The 19,156-nt window shown below is 44.2% G+C and overlaps 1 protein-coding gene across 4 annotated transcripts in view; it reads left to right on the top strand.

Annotated features, from left to right (window-relative positions):
- Window positions 1-753: 753 nt before the first annotated feature.
- Window positions 754-19,156, top strand: part of LOC146348449 (uncharacterized) — a 76,780-nt gene continuing 58,377 nt past the window's right edge. The window contains exons 1-2 of one of the 4 annotated variants that reach the window (XM_084853126.1): window positions 754-1,544; window positions 13,943-14,024. In XM_084853126.1, the coding sequence (XP_084709252.1) occupies window positions 13,953-14,024 (72 nt within the window). In that variant the 5' untranslated portion in view covers window positions 754-1,544; window positions 13,943-13,952. Of the gene's footprint in view, window positions 1,612-13,942; window positions 14,025-19,156 lie in introns of all 4 variants that reach the window. The other 3 variants (XM_084853125.1, XM_084853124.1, XM_084853127.1) reach the window with 3 other exon arrangements.

The raw sequence follows: 19,156 nt of genomic DNA, 5'->3' as shown, positions 1-19,156 counted from the left end.
AATTTTGTACACCTCTATGTCTCCCGTTACCTTTTTTCTAAACTAAACAATCCCAGCTGCTGTAACCTTTCCTCATAGGGGAGTTGCTCCAACTCCTCGATCATTTTGGTTGCCCTTTTTCCTACTCTACAATATCCTTTGTGAAGTGCGGTGACCAGAACTGTACACAGTATTCCAAGCGCGGTCAGCACTGATGTGCCTGGTATAAGGATTACAAGATAGTGCACATTCATTGCTTTGATACTAAACACATGTGTACTATGCCGGGAGTCATTACGGCAAACCTCGCCGTGTCTTCCCAGAGCTGGACCAGCAGCGAAGAAAACTGAGCCGTGAGGGCGGGCATTTCCGGCTCACAGCTTACCGCAAGGCACGAACTCCGTGGAAAGCCGCGTGCAACCCGTTGTCGCTCACCCCGCCCCGAGCTCCCATCTGAAATATGGAGATAAGACAAGTGGCTCGATGCTGCTCTTGCGAGGCCGACGGAGACAATACATCGGGAGCGTTTTTGAACACGCAACACGCTACCGAAACGCTCAGCGCCACGAGCCGCCTCGTGGAAGTCCTGCCCCCGCCGCGCCGCGTTGTGTTGCAAGCGTTTTCCAGAGCCCGCAGCTTTCTCTGAAGAAATGTACCTATGCACTTGGCAGCACCAGAAAACAAACCCACTTTTCTGCCACGCTGCAGTAGACTTTGGCTGCAATCCCCTACCCACGCTGACTTGAGAGCAAGCCTCATCGAACGCAGCGAGGCTTAGTTCCGAGCAGACTACGCATTATTACCTTTATCTCCCGCTTCCCCCGCCCTCCCTTGCAAGAAAGCCCACGGCCTCCCCTTTCCATGTTATCCTCACAACGATTCAGCGAGGTAGGTGGGGCTGGGAGTCAGTGACCGGCCCCAGGTCACCCAGTGACCTTTGTAGCCGAGTGGGGACTGGAGCCGGGGACTCCGGAGTCCCAGCCCAGCACACTACTCCCCAACTGGCATGATTGCACCGTAAAGCACTGGCCAGACTTTCGTTTCAAGGGACCGAGCAAACTTTGGAACGAGAGCCACCCACCTTCCCTTCGTTTGCTGCAGCGCCGCTTTCCTAGTGCACCGGCTCGCTTTCTTGAGCCGTCTGCTTGCGCTGGCGGACAGTGCCCGCGTTCAGCCTTTCACCCTGACGACGAGGCAAAGGCAGGAGAAGCAGTTCTTTTGCCGCCTCCTTCCTGTTTTCGATTGCAATTCAAACAACTGGAGGGTTGAAAAGAGGAAGGAAGAAGGAAGGAAGGAAGGAAGGAGGGAAATAACAAAAGAAACGACACCGAACAAGTTTCCTGTTCTCCGCTGCCTTTTGTTTCAGGGGACTCGGGCTCGCCTAGCTCTTCTAAGAAGATCCACTCGGCGTGGAGGTTTCGCAACACCTACACGCTTCAGCCACGTTTGATTTACTGCCTGATACCTCAGCCCTCCACTCCCACCACCTTTCTGGAGCCAGGTCGCGCCGTCTTCCAGCTCCCATTTTAAAGCAGAGAGCAAAGCGGGCAACGATCGGCTGCAAGGTAAGATTCCTTGCGGTTGCTTGGTTTTCGCAAGAACCTTTAGGAGTGCACTGATCGTCGATGGGCGGTAAGACTAACAGTTATTTTATTTTTAAAGACACCCCAAGCACCTCTAGTTTAACAGTATGGGATTCTGAAATGGGGCTTATCTGTTGGATTAGGGCGCTTTAAAGAAGAGGCAACCCTCCTGCTCAGACAGACACAGAGAGGTCAGGCTTCTTCAAGTGTTTGTGATCTTGCTAAACACAGATCCAGTAACCTTATTCTCACTGTGCACTTCACACAATTTTTAAAATAAAGTCTGGTTATTTTTTTTTTTTTTTAAAAATCAATTATAACTTTTCCTTCCAGCGGTTCTGACCATTTAAACTATACCCTTTATTTATTTGTTTTAATTTTAGATTTAGTTTTCGTGGTCAAGGGGTTAGGGCTTACAACGTGCCTGTGTAAAATAAAAGGGCAACTTCAGAACTGCCTAATTTTGTTCACGCATAGAGCACTTCCGTGGGGGATGCCTCATACAAACGATACGCGTGATGTTTACTTTTGCAGCGATGTAATTGCTGGTACAGGTACTCAAAAGCTGTGGCCAGTCGTGTCTCCTCCATGTGCGCCCGCGGCCGCGCGCGCACACAGACACACGCGCACACACACACACACACGGTGAGCTAGATTGTCGTGTGTAATGATCTACATGTGGTTTACAAGTGCTATGCATATAGGCTATATGATTGGCAACTGCTGTACAAATAGTGCTATACATATACATCATACCTAAATCGGCTTGCGTAAGAACATTAAAATATGTTTTTAAGTCAGCCCCGTGGGCAACGTAGAAGAGTTGACAGAACTGTTTGGGATTGGCAACGCCCCCCACCCCTTATCTTTCTAGTTAGCCTTATGCAGAGAAAGATGCATGATCTTTCCTTATGTTTCTCTAGAGCTTTCAGGCTTGTGTTTTGAAGCTTACAGCTTCTCTGTGCTGAAAGCCATGGGGGCCGAGCGGTGTGGGGAAAGATAGAGTTGCGGGATCCCCCAAGAGATTTAGGAGCTCTTGTTGCACTGAAACGTTTTAATGCTGAATATTTCTGTTCTCAGACATTATGTTGTTGTTCAGTCGTTCAGTCGTGTCCGACTCTTCGTGACCCCATGGACCATAGCACGCCAGGCCTTCCTGTCCTGCGCTCTCTCCCGCAGTGTGCTCAAGTTCATATTCATTGCATCGGTGATGCTATCTAGCCATCTCATCCTCTGCCGTCCCCTTCTCCGTTTGCCTTCAGTCTTTCCCAGCATCAGGGTCTTTTCCAGAGAGTTTTCTCCTCGCATTAGGTGGCCAAAATATTTGAGCTTCAGCTTCAGTATCTGTTCTTCCAATGAGCACTCAGGGTTGATTTCCTTTAGGATGGACTGATTTGACCTCCTTGCACTCCAGGGGACTCTTAAGAGTCTTCTCCAGCACCACAGTTCGAAAGCATCGATTCTTCGGCGCTCAGCCGTCCTTATAGTCCAGCTCTCACAGCCATACATTACTACTGGGAAAACCATAGCTTTGATTAGACAGACCTTTGTCGGCAAGGTGATGTCTCTGCTTCTTACTATGCTGTCAAGGTTTGCCATAGCTTTCCTCCCAAGGAGCAAGCGTCTTTTAATTTCATGGCTACAGTCACCGTCTGCGGTGATCTTCGAGCCCAAGAACGTAAAATCTGTCACTGCTTCCATTTCTTCCCCTTCTATATGCCAGGAAGTGATGGGGCCAGATGCCATGATCTTCGTTTTTTTAAGGTTGAGTTTCAAACCAGCTTTTGCACTCTCCTCTTTCACCCTCAACAAGAGGCTCTTGAGATCCTCTTTGCTTTCTGCCATTAGGGTGGTATCGTCTGCATATCGGAGGTTGTTGATAATTCTCCCAGCAATCTTAATTCCGACCTGTGATTCATCCAACCCGGCGTTTCTCATGATGTACTCTGCATATAAGTTAAATAAGCAGGGTGACAATATGCAGCCTTGTCGTACTCCTTTCCCAATTTTGAACCACTCGGTTGTTCCATGTCTGGTTCTGACTGTTGCTTCTTGACCCTCGTACAGGTTTCTCAGGAGACAGGTAAGGTGGTCTGGTACTCCCATCACTTTAAGAATTTGCCACAGTTTGTTGTGATCCACACAATCAAAGGCTTTAGCGTAGTCAATGAAGCAGAAATAGACGTTTTTCTGGAATTCTCTTGCCTTCTCCATGATCCAGCGAACGTTGGCGATTTGATCTCTAGTTCCTCTGCCTCTTCGAAACCCAGCTTGTACTTCCGGTAGTTCTCGGTTCGCATACTGCTGAAGCCTAGCTTGTATGATTTTGAGCATCACTTTGCTGGCATGTGAAATGAGCGCAATTGTGCGGTAGTTTGAACACTCTTTGACGTTGCCCTTCTTTGGAATTGGAATGTAAACTGACCCTTTCCAGTCTTGTGGCCACTGTTGAGTGTTCCAGATTTGTTGGCATATTGAGTGCAGCACTTTAACAGCATCACTTTTTAGGATTTTAAATAGCTCAGCTGGAATGCTGTCATCTCCACTAGCTTTGTTGTTACTAATGCTTCCTAAGGCCCACTTGACTTTACTCTTGAGGATGTCCAGCTCAAGTTCAGTGACTGCACTGTCATGGCTATCAGGGACATTAAGATCTTTCCTGTATAGTTCCTCTGTGTATTCTTTCCACCTCTTCTTAATCTCATCTGCTTCTGTGAGGTCCCTGCCTTCTTTGTCCTTTATCATGCCCGTCTTTGCACAAAACGTTCCCTTGAGATCTCCAATTTTCTTGAAGAGATCTCTAGTCTTTCCCATTCTGTTGTTTTCCTTGATTTCTTTACATTGTTCATTTAAGAAGGCCTTTTTGTCTCTCCTTGCTATTCTCTGGAACTCTGCATTCAGTTGGATATATCTTCCCCTTTCTCCCTTGCTTTTCGCTTCCCTTCTTTCCTCAGCTACTTGTAAAGCCTCCTCAGACAGCCACTTAGCTTTCTTGCATTTCTTTTTCTTTGGGATGGATTTCGTTGCTGCCTCCTGAACAATGTTACGGACCTCCATCCATAGTTCCTCAGGCATTCTGTCTATCAGGTCTAATCCCTGAAATCTATTCCTCACCTCCACTGTATATTCATAAGGGATATGATTTAGGTCATACCTGAATGGTTTAGTGGTTTTCCCTACGTTCTTCCATTTAAGCCGAAATTTTGCAACAAGAAGCTCATGATCTGAGCCACAGTCAGCTCCAGGTCTTGTTTTGACTGACTGTATAGAGCTTCTCCATCTTTGGCTGCAAAGGACATAATCAATCTGATTTCGATATTGACCATCTGGTGATGTCCATGTGTAGAGTCATCTCTTGTGCTGTTGGAAGAGTGTTTGCTATGATCAGCGTGTTCTCTTGGCAAAACTCTATTAGCTTTTGTCCTGCTTCATTTTGTACACCCAGGCCATGCCTGCCTGTTATTCCGGTGATTTCTTGATTTCCTACTTTATCATTCCAATCCTCTATGATGAAGAGGACATCTTTTTTTGGTGTTAGTTCTAGAAGGTGTTGTAGGTCTTCATAGAACCGATCAACCTCAGCTTCTTCGGCCTCAGTGGTTGGGGCATAGACTTGAATTACTGTGATGTTGAATGGTTTGCCTTGGATTCATACTGAGATCATTCTATCATTTTTAAGATTGTACCCCAGTACTGCTTTTCCCACCCTTTTGTTGACTATGAGTGCTACTCCATTTCTTCTAAGGGATTCTTGGCCACAGTAGTAGATATGATGGTCACCTGAATTAAATTCGCCCATGCCTGTCCATTTTAGTTCACTGATTCCCAAGATGTCGATGTTCAATCTTGCCATCTCATGTTTGACCACCTCCAGCTTACCTTAATTCATTGATCTGACATTCCAGGTTCCTAAACAATATTGTTCTTTACAGCATCAGATTTTCTTTTCACCACCAGACACATCCACAACTGAGTGTCCTTTCGGCTTTGGCCCAGCCGCTTCACTCTTTCTGGCGCTACTTGGAAATACCCTCTGCTCTTCCCCAGTAGTATATTGAACACCTTCCGACCTGAGGGGCTCATCTTCCGGCGTCATATCGTTTAGCCTTGTGATACGTTCCATGGGGTTTTCTTGGCAAGAATACTGGAGTGGGTTGCCATTTCCTTCTCCAGTGGACCACATTTTGTCAGAACTCTCTGCCATGACCTGTCCGTCTTGAGTGGCCCTGCATGGCATAGCTTATGACTTCACTGAGTTATGCAAGCCCCTTCGCCACAACAAGGCAGTGATCCATGAAGGGGTCAGACATTATACTGAGATGAAAAAGCAAAGCATGTCTCCTTGTGTGTTGCTTCCTCATCCTGCCAAATATTATAGGTACAAACTTGAGTGGATAGGTAGATCCCTTTGACCTCAATGGCAAGAAACTTACAGATCTCAATATGGTGTTGCCACTACCAGTTGGTGGTGGTGGTGGGGTTCTTGCTTAAGTGTTCTATAAGGCCTCCCTCTGTGCTACACAGTGGTCTATTTGAATTTCATGGAAGTTAGTAAGTGTGCAATCATATGCATGTTTAGGAAGAAAAAAATTCTACAGTTCTCAGCATTTCCCAATCAACTATGCTGGTTGGGGAATGCTGGGAGTTGTAGGACTTTTTCTGTCTAAACATTTTTATTTATTTATTTATTTCATTTCTATACCACCCAATAGCCGACGCTCTCTGGGTAGGATTGTGCCCTACGTTAGCAATGCCTGTCTCTTTTTTCTCTGAAGGGGTGGGTTTTCTCCTTTCTCCTCCTGTTGTTTTAATTTCATTGCTTTGCTAATAAATACTAGCATTGCAGTACATCTGTTAAATCTTCCAATCTTTTGTCTTTTATGTCATAGTTCAGATTTCAGAGCCAAGGTGAAAATCTTTGCAGATATCTTTTTCTATGGATTTTTTGGTATAAGATTTTTTCCTAGGTGACACAACAAAGAGTCTTGTGGCACCTTACAGACCAACGAATGTATTCTGCCATAATCTTTCGTTGACACTGCCCACTTCATCAGATGTATGCCATATATTTGATGAAGTAGGCGGTGCCCACAAAAAGTTATGCCAGAATAAATGTGTTCGTCTTTAAGGTGCCGTAAGACTATTAATTGTTTTTGCCATATTAGATTAACACATCTTGTTGATGTTGTTCAGTTGTTAAGTTGTGTCCGACTCTTGGTGACCCCATGGACCATAGCACGCCAGGCCTTCCTGTCCTCCACTCTCTCCCGGAGTGTGCTCAAGTTCATATTAATTGCATCGGTGATGCTATCTAGCCATCTCATCCTCTGCCGTCCCCTTCTCCTTTTGCCTTCAATCTTTCCCAGCATCAGGGTCTTTTCCCGTGACTTTTCTCTTCGCATTAGGTGGCCAAAATATTTGCGCTTCAGCTTCAGTATCTGTCCTTCCAATGAGCAGTCAGGGTTGATTTCCTTTAGGATTGACTGATTTGACCTCCTTGCAGTCCAGGGGACTCGTAAGAGTCTTCTCCAGAACTCTGGAACTTGTTTCTTAGATGCAACACTTCTTCTAAAGCTTAAAAGGTTACTTATACAGAAAATCTGATGTTTTCCTTTTTAAAAAAATCACACTTTAGTATTGTGCAATCAGAGTTATCTAACTGGTGCTAAGTTAAAAGGAGTTATTTGGTATACTATTTTAATATGAAACAGAACTAGCTGCAGATAAAACAAATAAGGCAGGTCCGGAACTGATCAGGTAACTCACTTAGGGATACACGGAGACTCCAGGGTTATGGTATATTTCAGAAATAACTGCTGTTGATTGCTTTTTTCTGTTCCTGTATTGCTCCGATGCCTCTAGGGAAACCAGCTATCATTTCTATGCTTGCTATAAAGTGGGTTTCTGCTTTACTTCCAGGTCTTATGGTGCCATCCGGAATTTGAGCGTTAAGCATTCAACTTATCAAGCGTATTTGAAATTTCCTATTACATGTCACAACAGAGTATTACTTAAAAATGTAATTTCTGCTTAGCCATATTTATTTAGAAATAGTAAAGGTACACAAATACTTTGTGTAATAGGAAACAGGCCTAAAGGGATTATTGGGCATGGCCTGAGGGCATATGATGCAGCTATCTCACTGAAGTTAAGCAGGTCTGGGTCTGGTTAATGCCTGGTTAGGATCACCTGGGAACCTCAGGTCTGCTACTTTGAGCTCCGTGATGGAAGAAAAGCCTGCTCTTGATCTTTATTTTGGAGCATGTTGCCTACCTTGGATAGTGAGACCAGGCACTGTATTTGTCAAATGATACATGCAGTGCAATCCTATGCATGTTTATTTGGAAGCACTAGAAATGGGGTTGGACCCAGACTTAGTCATACTTAAAGTAGACCCATTGAAATCAATGGATAAGTTAGTCATGACTAACTTAAGTCCCATTGATTAAAATGGGTCTATTCTAAGTATAACTAAGTCTGGATCCGACCCAGGACCATTTTTATGGTGACCCGTGTTTATGAACTACCTCACTAGGTAAGTAGATATGACCTCTACATTACCAGTTTTTAAACAGGCCCTGAAGGTTTTCTATTCCAAGCTGTTTCTAACATTTTCATGTCCTGTATTTAACTACGGCTATTTTTAATGTCACTTTTTTTTACTGCCTTGATTTAATATATATGTATAATTGAAAGGATTTTCTTTGCCTTGGAAGTTTATTTAGCATATGTAATAATTCATGGATCACTGCCTTGTTGTGGTGAAGGGGCTTGCATGACTCAGTGAAGCCATAAGCTATGCTGTTCAGGGCCACCCAAGATGGACAGGTCATGGCAAGAGAACACTCTGATCATAGCAAACACTCTTCCAACAGCACAAGAGGCGACTCTACACATGGACATCACCAGATGGTCAATATCGAAATCAGATTGATTATGTCCTTTGCAGCCAAAGATGGAGAAGCTCTATACAGTCAGTCAAAACAAGACCTGGAGCTGACTGTGGCTCAGATCATGAGCTTCTTGTTGCAAAATTTCGGCTTAAATGGAAGAACGTAGGGAAAACCACTAAACCATTCAGGTATGACCTAAATCATATCCCTTATGAATATACAGTGGAGGTGAGGAATAGATTTCAGGGATTAGACCTAATAGAGTGCCTGAGGAACTATGGACGGAGGTCTGTAACATTGTTCAGGAGGCAGCAACTCAATCCATCCCAAAGAAAAAGAATGCAAGAAAGCCAAGTGGCTGTCTGATGAGGCTTTACAAGTAGCTCACGAAAGAAGGGAAGCGAAAAGCAAGGGAGAAAGGGGAAGATATATCCAACTGAATGCAGAGTTCCAGAGAATAGCAAGGAGAGACAAGAAGGCCTTCTTAAATGAACAATGCAAAGAAATCGAGGAAAACAACAGAATGGGAAAGACTAGAGATCTCTTCAAGAAAATCAGAGATCTCAAGGGAACGTTTTGTGCAAAGATGGGCATGATAAAGGACAAAGAAGGCAGGGACCTAACAGAAGCAGATGAGATTTAGAAGAGGTGGAAAGAATACAAGAAGAACTATACAGGAAAGATCTTAATGTCCCTGATATCCATGAGAGTGCGGTCACTGAACTTGAGCTGGGCATCCTAGAGAGTGAAATCAAGTGGGCCTTAGGAAGCATTAGTAACAACAAAGCTAGCGGAGATGACAGTATTCCAGCTGAGCTATTTAAGATCCTAAAAGATGATGCTGTTAAAGTGCTGCACTCAATATGCCAACAAATTTGGAACACTCAACAATGGCCACAAGACTGGAAAAGGTCAGTTTACATTCCAATTCCAAAGAAGGGCAATGCCAAAGAGTGTTCAAACTACCGTATAATTTCACTCATTTCACATGCCAGCAAGGTGATGCTCAAAATCCTACAAGCTAGCCTTCAGCAGTATGTGAATCGAGAACTACCGGAAGTACAAGCTGGGTTTCGAAGAGGCAGAGGAACTAGAGATCAAATCGCCAACGTTCGCTGGATCATGGAGAAGGCAAGAGAATTCCAGAAAACCGTCTATTTCTGCTTCACTGACTACACTAAAGCCTTTGATTGTGTGGATCACAACAAACTGGCAAATTCTTAAAGAGATGGGAATACCAGACCACCTTAGCTGTCTCCTGAGAAACCTGTACGAGGGTCTAGAAGCAACAGTAAGAACCGGACATGGAACAACCGATTGGTTCAAAATTGGGAAAGGAGTACGACAAGGCTGCATATTGTCGCCCTGCTTATTTAATTTATATGCAGAGTACCTCATGAGAAACGCCGGGTTGGATGAATCACAGGTCGGAATTAAGATTGCCAGGAGAATTATCAGCAACCTCAGATACGCAGACGATACCACCCTAATGGCAGAAAGCGAAGAGGATCTCAAGAGCCTCTTGTTGAGGGTGAAAGTGGAGAGTGCAAAAGCTGGTTTGAAACTCAACATTAAAAAAACGAAGATCATGGCATCTGGCCCCATCACTTCCTGGCATATAGAAGGGGAAGAAATGGAAGCAGTGACAGATTTTATTTTCTTGGGCTCCAAGATCACCGTAGACGGTGATTGTAGCCATGAAATTAAAAGACGCTTGCTCCTTGGGAGGAAAGCTATGGCAAAGCTAGACAGCATAGTAAGAAGCAGAGACATCACCTTGCTGACAAAGGTCTGTCTAATCAAAGCTATGGTTTTCCCAGAAGTAACGTATGGCTGTGAGAGCTGGACTATAAGGAAGGCTGAGCGCCGAAGAATCGATGCTTTCGAACTGTGGTGCTGGAGAAGACTCTTACGAGTGCCCTGGAGTGCAAGGAGGTCAAATTAGTCAATCCTAAAGGAAATCAGCCCTGACTGCTCATTGGAAGGACAGATACTGAAGCTGAAGCGCAAATATTTTGGCCACCTAATGCGAAGAGAAAACTCCCTGGAAAAGCCCCTGATGCTGGGAAAGACTGAAGGCAAAAGGAGAAGGGGACGGCAGAGGATGAGATGGCTAGGTAGCATCACCGATGCAGTGAATATGGACTTGAGCACGCTCCGGGAGAGAGCGGAGGACAGGAAGGCCTGGCATGCTATCGTCCATGGGGTGATGAAGAGGTGGACACGACTGAACGACTCAACAACAACAACAACAACAAATATGGGGTATAGTGGGGAGCTTGAGAGATAGTACTTATAAGTAAAGTAGGGTGTAAAGGGACAAGTAGGGGAGTAAAGAAGCACAGATATTATCAGCTTTTTAGAGGCAAGGTATGTCTTGTTTAATTGTGTTAAGCCATGTAAGGTCTTACAATAAGATGAAGTGACAGGTCAGGAGTTATGGAAGGACAAAGAAAAGAAGATGTTACAGTTTAGAATTCCCCTTGTCTGGAAATAAAGGGAAGCAAAAAAGAGCCGTTGACTGCCTAAAAGAACTAAGGCCCTTTTTGAAGTAAACAACATACATCAGAGATAGGATAGAACTTTTGGGGAAAAGGATGAACTTTCTGAGAAGAGGATTGCCTAAAATATGATGTGGACCTAAAATAGATTTAAGAATGGTAGAATATGACTGGGTTCGGATGAAACAATAACCCAAAATAAGCCACTCTGATAACCCACAGTCTGCAGTAAGGGTTATTTAAGCCACCGTGGGTTATTGTGTCATATAGCGCTCAGCGTGGCTTATTCCAATCGCCTACAGAGTTGCCTGGCAAGAGCAGCCAAAACCATTGTGGCTGCTCTACTCCAGCCTACACAGCTCTGTTTCCAAGATCTGAGAAGCAGCCAAAGGACAACCGCAGCCAAACAAGCACAGCCTTCCCTGATACTGCGCTACAGTTAACAAAATGACAGCTTTCCCCGAGTACAATGACAGCCTTGCGTTATCCTGCTACAGCGAAGTTACACAATGACAGGCTTCCCTGATCGCTACTTTGAAACTGTGCAACTTGGGAAATTGGGCAATAGGGAAAGAAGTGCTCACTTTTCCATGAAGAAATGCAGTCCTGCAGTTATCCACTACAGCATCTGGAGGCTCTCCATGAAGGCACCCCGCTGTGCAGTTTTGCCCCATTCCAGATTATGGTCAGGGAGTTATCGCTCCCACCCGCTTTTTCCTTCTCTGGTCACTTTTCCATGAAGAAGCAAAATGGCCAAGGGGGGGGCGATGCATAATTTCATTTTAGCGCTAAAATGTTATAGGGAACTGAAGCGGCTCTGCCAGCAATGTTGCAGGGTGGGGGTGGGAGAATGAGCAACTCCACTGTATTGCTAAAGTGCTATAGTGCTTTACCAGTTTTAAGGTGTCCAAGCCAGCAATGGCTGTGGAGGGAAATGTGCAATTGAGGGTTTTGTCCTGATCCTGCAAACCCCCAAGGGTTTATTTCTGCTAATCCTTTTTTGTTTCACCTGGGATTTTCCCTCCTCTGGGGTAGTTTCTCAAGGTTTTGATGATGCAGTGGTGCCTCTTGACTAGGAGAGGCTGCATGTGAAGTTTGGTCCTGATCCTGCAAACCTCCAAGGTTTTATAGCCGCCAGCCCCTTTTTGGTGCACATGGAATTTCCTCTCCTTTGGAATCACGCCGGGATTTGATGATGTGTCAGGTGCCTAGCACTTCAGCTTCAGTGGCAGCTCAATCTTGCCTAAAAACACAGAGGGTCCCTTTGCCAATAAAGAATAAGCGTGAGCGGTGACTAGTTAAAGCTGAAAGATTTATAAGTATGTTTTATCTTTGCTTTGCTGAACAAAGGTTTATGTGTTTGTTACACTTTCTTTATCTTTAATAAAACACATTTAGGTTATGTCATTGTTTTAACCTTTCGTTGTATTATTTGAGTGAATTCTACCCCAGGTCCTCAAAGGTACCTTGCCTGCAATATTTAGGCCAACCAAGTGCAACAAGAAGTGTGCCTGAATATTTAATACGAGGTGTCCTAAAATTTGGCCTTTGGTTTTCCCCTCACATAATGCTTGATGTTGTTTTTAACCGCTGCTTGTATAACACTTTCCTGATATTTAATAGATAGTAATTCAGTTGTAATGTATGTTGTGTTTTGAATATGTTGTGAGGTCCCCTTGCGAGAGCTAGCCCTTGAAGGTGGCAAGCTGAATAAATACAAGTAAGTTCCACTACATTCAGTGGGGCTTCCTCCCTGGCAGGTGTGGAGAGGATTGCAGCTGTAACCTACATTTTACAGTTGCCACAGATAACATCTTGTTGCTTTGCTGGGGAGTTTGCAAAGTATTATGAAAAACTGCAGTTCAGAGAGAAGTCCCTCTTGGTCTGCAGAAGGTCTTGATCGTGCCTAAAGGAGCTCATCAGGCCCTAGTGTAAATGAAGGGTGTCACTTGCAAGGACTTGAGAGCTATGTCAGTGAAGCGCATATCTTAAGAACTTAACCATTAAAGGGCTGTCTTCTCATCCCAACCCTCTGGAACAAGGGGCTTGCCACTGGCAACGAGATTAACAGTGCAGTCCTGTCAGTGCTGGCTCCAGGTTGTTGAGTGCCCTTGGGCAAGATCTGCTTCAGGGGCCTCCTCCCTCAATAAGTCTTTCTTCTCACCACCAGCTGCTATTGTTCCCCCGCCTCTCTTTCATCATTGCTACCACTTGCTTACTTGTAGTGTGCAAGTAATATGGAAAGAATCCTTTAACCCTCACCCCTAATGTGTTATGTGTACCCCAGAATGGCAACACAGTTATAAGAGTGCCGTTGAAATCTGCCTAAGGTGTTCAACAGATGCTTGTGCTTGTATTTAGTGTGAACAAGAGTTGTTCCATGTTTGTATGCTAGCCCACCTTGTTTTGGCAGCACAGTCTGTGAGAAGCAAATTATAACCTGTCAGCAGCTTCTCTGAGAATTGTTAGGGAGGATGGGTTCCTCCCTAGGCTGCGGGCTAATAACATTGTAGTTCGTGCAGTAACTGAATGTCAGTAGCTGGCAAGCGTCCATCCTGTCCAGGGAAGGAACATTCATCCCCTTTCCAGATAACAGACTGTATGAATGCCTCTAAGTAATGCGGCTACTAGAGGATGGCTAGAGTTCTTCCTTATATGTGATGTATTTCGCTGTATAAAAGCCCGCTCCACTGAACGTCTGGAGCTCTCTGCCCCTTTGCTGACAGAGTGCCTTGCTGGCCATGCAATGAAGTGCTTTTTGATCCAGAAGTCTTACCCGTGTCTAGTGTGATCCATTGTCCGGCTAGACAACAAACATAGGAATGTGTTCCGCTCATACAACAGTAGGTAGTGGAACCTACTGCTTCTCCTCTTCACCACTGTTGTCTGGACCATTGTATGGCTAATCTGCACAGTGGTGGCTGAAATGCTGAATACATACTGAAAAAATGGCTCTCAGTCACTGTGTCATTTTTCTTTTCTGCAGGGTTTGAAATATGAACCGAGGTTTCCCCCGCTATTGGGCGGGGTGCCCCAGAAGAGGACGTGGACATTGGTTTCACCCAGATGTAAGTTGTTGCTGTTGCAGCTAAAGTGTCCTCTGCCCTCTGCTTTTTTACTCATCTAAGAAGTTTGGCGTATATTAATTCTGTGAAAGGAAGAGCAATTCTATAACTGGAAGCTGTACCAATATATACAATAGCTCTCTTCCTTGGAAAGTGAAGATGATTTTTCGGCAGAAATTTTTCCATTTCTAAAAATTGTATTATAACATAATGGATGTACATAATACTGGTTAAATGGAGCAGCTTTAAAGTTATAGTTAACTTTTTTTCTAGAGAACTATACCCGCAAAACTTCTATGTCTCTAATGCATGATAATCTAAATATTTAATATGCTCTTTGGGAGTACTAAAATAAATGGGTTTGATCCAGATTTAGCCGTGTAGAACTGGGCTCGCCAAAGCAGGCTTCCCTGCCCCCTCCTACCTACAGCAACCCCTCCAGACCCCTGAAAGTGTTACACAAAGAATCAAGGGACCCCCTTTAATGGGGGTAGTCAGTCTGTAGTGCAGGGGAAGGGGGAGATGACCCAAAATTGGGTGGAGGCATCTTCCATGAGCATGCATACAATCACTGGATATATTGTACAAATGACTATTGCATATTAAAGTATATTGTATGCCTTATGTTGTCAAATAATCCTGAGATAGAGCAGGGATGGCCAACTTCTTGGAGACCGCTGTGTTCTCCAGGTAAGGGAGCTGGAGGTCAAAAGTATATTTTTTAGCATCCAACTTGACCCCTTCACAGCTGATCAAGCTTTATAATGAAATTGCAAAATTTACATAAGAAGAGCTCTTCTGGATCAGACTAAGGCAGTGTCCCTCACTATTTTTCAAGTGGAAGCCACTTTAGCAAAAAGAACCCTTCAGTGTGAGAGCTGCCCCCCCCACCTGCTGCATCTGTCTCTCCGCGCCTGCCACATCTGACTCCCCTTGCCTGTCGCGTCTGTCAGCAGTGCACATGAATGATGTACAGTTGAATGTCAGCTTGATGGGCAGAGATGGGGAGGCTGGGATTCCCTTTTGAGGTATCATGTCTAGCAATCAGCTTATTTTGAATGCTTGTATCTGGTGTTGGGCTCTCAAGACAGGATAAGGATTTTGTCAGGGTAGTAACCATCCTGTTGCCTAATAGTTTATCTCCTTGAGCTCTCGGAGGTGATTTTGGAGATGATGTTGAAGATTCCAACACTATTGTCTTCGAAGACTTCAACATCCTTGCTGTTAGGTGCGGCTCAGGGTTTCTTGGCCTTCATGACAACCAGCAGCTGCCTCTAATTACATCTGGCCCAATACATTAAGCGGGGCATACATTTGGTGTTCTGGACTGGATGAAGGTGATCTATGGTTGAGGGGGTGTACGTGAGTTCCTTTGTCATGGACAGATCATTACATGGCCAAGTTCAGGCTTTCAGCAATACCTAACTTCTGTTGGAGTGGTGGACCTATTAAGATCATCTTTCCTTGGAGGCTTATGGTTTTCTGATGTCCTTGGGGGACCTAGGCACTGATGCCTAAGTCACTCTCTGCAATAGAAATCCCTCTCCAAAACTGTAGAGCCTGTCCAGTTCATGGGTTTTCTGAGAAACTGAGGGCCATAAACATATGGAACAGTGGCTAGAGCACTAGTGGTGGAAAATTCATGATGAGCCCAACCAAACACAAGCTAGAGCCCATGTTGGAGAATACTCTCTGGTGATGATGTCGGTTTTCCGGAGAATTTTGAATTGGAAAATTTTCCTATGAAAATTAGGCTAATTTGCACAGGGTCATTTGAATCAGAAAATTTTCAGTTTACATTGGAAAATTTTTGGATGGCCTAGAGATTATTCTAATTTAGAATGTTTATTTTACTTATATTTAGTAAACAGCAAAGCTAAGAAAAAGTACCCCATGTTAATTTTTTTTGTTCCAATACACTATAAGTACTTGACCATAAATTTTTGAGGGGGGAAATTAAAGCACACTTAGGGTAAAACCCTATCAGGTTGACACCCACTAGACAGGAGCCTCCAATCCCAGAGGCTTCTGAGTATATCCTGTGTCCTGCCAGGCTGCTGCCAACAGGGTGGGAGGAGTGATGGAGGTGATTTTCGCCTCTCTGTCCTCGTTTTACATTTTTTTCCTCTAAGTGGGCCTTTGAGCCTGTCTAGCGGCGGTGCACTGCTGGGGCCAGGGCTGGAGAGGCCATGGGATTTTTCATAGCCAGGCCTTTCCTTTCCCCTCCCAGCCTACCAGAACCCCCCCTTTTTGACCAGTACCAGGTCCTCCAAGGCCACTTCTGCAAAGGAAGCAATTCTTTCTGGAGAGGCTGAAGGGGGCAGGGGGGGATCAGAATGTGCAGTCCCCCTCCCAAAGTTGTAGCAGTGTCTATGGCTTTGGGAGGGGGAATCCAAGAAAACTTTTGGTCCCTGGGAAGCTCTCCATGGACCATAGGATTGCTCTATTAATGTGATTTGCATGTTATATTATGTACGAATTTTTATTAGAATACTTGCAAAAAATTAAAGAATACATTCCTTTACATTGTGTAAATTTAAGGAAAAAAGATACTTAAAATTGTTGACACACTATTAACCAGCAACCTAAAGAAGTGTGCATGATATGCTGACAACCACTCATTATTATTATTATTAAATAGATATTTAAACTGCTGAACATATTTAAAAATATCTCGAAGAGATTCAGCTCTCTTCCATTTGTTTTGGCACCTTTAATAAATGCATTCTTTCATGTACTTGCTAAGGATAATCACCTGAAAAAGTCAGTTACAATTTGAAAACCACCAAGGTTGCCTAATACTGTATTTGCAATTGACATTGAAAAAAATCCACCCCACATCATTGCTCTGTTGTGGTGATGACTTTTAAAAAGAATCAAAGAGCTTCTCCTCCACCATTGCATTTGCATAGTGTTGGCCAGTGCAGCTTTTCTGAGTGACGAATGGTCTTTTACAACCTGGTAGTGGTCCCAGGCATGGTCTGAAGGCACATAAGACAGCTGCCTTGCTGAAGCTAAGCAGGTATGGGTCTGGTCAGTGCTTGGAGGGGAGACCACCTGGGAACCACATGTAGCCAGCCACCTTGAGTTCCAAGATGGAAGAAAGGTAGGATATAAATGAAATAAAAAAATAAAAATAAAGTTTCAGTTAAAAATAATTCACATCCATCCTGACTTGGACACTACAGGTATAGCAGAGTCAGAGGTGGATGTAGCTGTGTCTCCAACTATTCAGATTATGGTTGCCTTTCAGCTTGTTCAGGCTGAGGACAAGTCACTTGGAGGTGTGAGACCTATCTCTTGATCCTTGTCCTTCCTGGCTAATTAGAGCTGCTAGGTCAAGTCTATCTATATGGGCCTCCCAGGGAGAAGACATGGTTCCTACCACCCTAAAAGGGACCATTGTGAGACCGCTCCTGAAGAAACCTACTGCTGGCCCTGGCAATTTAAATAACTCTCTGTGTATCAAATTTACCACCCTTGGGCAAGGTGTTGAAGCATGTAATGGTGCTTCAGCTCCCGATATTCTTGAATGAAACCGATTTTATTTAGATCCATTCCAGTCTTATTTCCATACTGTTTATGGGCCTGAAATTGCCTTGCTTCCCCTAGTTGATGACCCACACTAGGAGATGATGGGGAGACTGCAACTCTGTTGATTCTCTTGGACCTCTTAATGGCATTTGATGTCACTGAGCATGGTGCCAGGATAGGATTAGGAGGCACTATTTTTTCAGTGGCTCCAATCTTGGCTGGAAGGCCTATGCCAGAAGGTGGTCCTGGGGTACTGGTGTTCTCTCTCATTTGTTTTGGCTTGCAGGATGCCATAAAGACTCAATCTTGTCTCCTGTGCTTTTTAACATCTGCTAAAATCATTGGGAGAGCACATCTGGAGCCCTGGGCTGAAATATGCTGTTGACACATAGCACTGCCTCTTGTTTCACCTTTTGATCCTAAGGAAAAAGTGAGTTCAAGTGTGTGTGTTTAAAAAAAAAAATCCCATTGATGCACCAAGTCAGTAAACACACCACAATGTAGGTGCTGTAGTGGGGCATGCTTAGATGAAACTGCCACTTAACTGAGGCTAAAGTCAAGGAAGAACAGCTCAACTTATAGAGATTGAGTTTGCAAACCATACCAAAACATAGCTGTGGTCCATGAACCCCTAAAAGCCAGGGGTATTTTGTGACCACATATGGATGTCAGTATGTGCTTGGTATGGACCCTAAAGATGACTGACAACTGATAAAAGGCCCAGAGCCGAAGGCAACTGTTAAAGGTCTAAAGCTGACTTGGCTACGGGCTGAATCCACTCATCCTACGTTCCCCTGGAAATGTGTGAAACGCTTGCATTGAAACACAGTTATGTGCACAATCATTGACTGTAATGGACAACTGATTACAATCTCCAAGGACATGGAAAAAAAGGAATAACAATCACAATATATAACGGACTATGGAAACTAGGAGGAGAGAGCTTTTGCTGCCAAAGCGAGAGAAGACGGACACGCTGAACCCAGGCTCCATTCCTCAAGACTTGTTGGTGTTACAAGTTCTGGTCACAATCTTCAGGATGTCCTACATTGACTGGTATTTGTTTGATTCTGTTCTTTGCTCTGCTGTTTTTAGGAAAAGGGAAATAGGAATACAGTAATACTTTGATTTGAATAAGAATGTAAGAATACTATTGCATATTGCTAACAAGGAGTTACCGTAGAAATTTGGAATGCTGTTGTACAAACAAGGATCTGTGAAGGGATGCTTATAGAACATAAGAAGACCAAAGCCTTATCTAGTTCAGCATTCTGTTCCCATAGTGGCCAGCCAGGTGCCTTTGGGAAGCCCACAAACAAGACAAGCATGCAACAGCATCCTCCTGCTTATGTTCCCCAACAAGTGGTATTCAGAGGCTTATTGCCTCTAAATGTGAAGGTAAAAGTTATCTAGGTTGATGGCTGTCATTACACCTTGTGCTAGCAAATTCTGTAGTTAAGTCATGTGCTGTGTGAAGAAGTACTTCCTTTTATCTATTCTGAATCTCCCACTGTTCAGCTTCATGGGATGACCCTGGATTCCAGTATTATAAAAGAGGGATAAAAACAAAAAAACTCCCTGTACACTTTCTCCACACCATG

The sequence above is a fragment of the Heloderma suspectum genome, chromosome 4 (genome assembly GCF_057233095.1).
Source record: "Heloderma suspectum isolate Gila_16-S chromosome 4, 16-S_ref, whole genome shotgun sequence".
Lineage (NCBI taxonomy): Eukaryota > Metazoa > Chordata > Lepidosauria > Squamata > Helodermatidae > Heloderma > Heloderma suspectum.
This window is presented reverse-complemented; position numbering and strand designations above follow the sequence as displayed.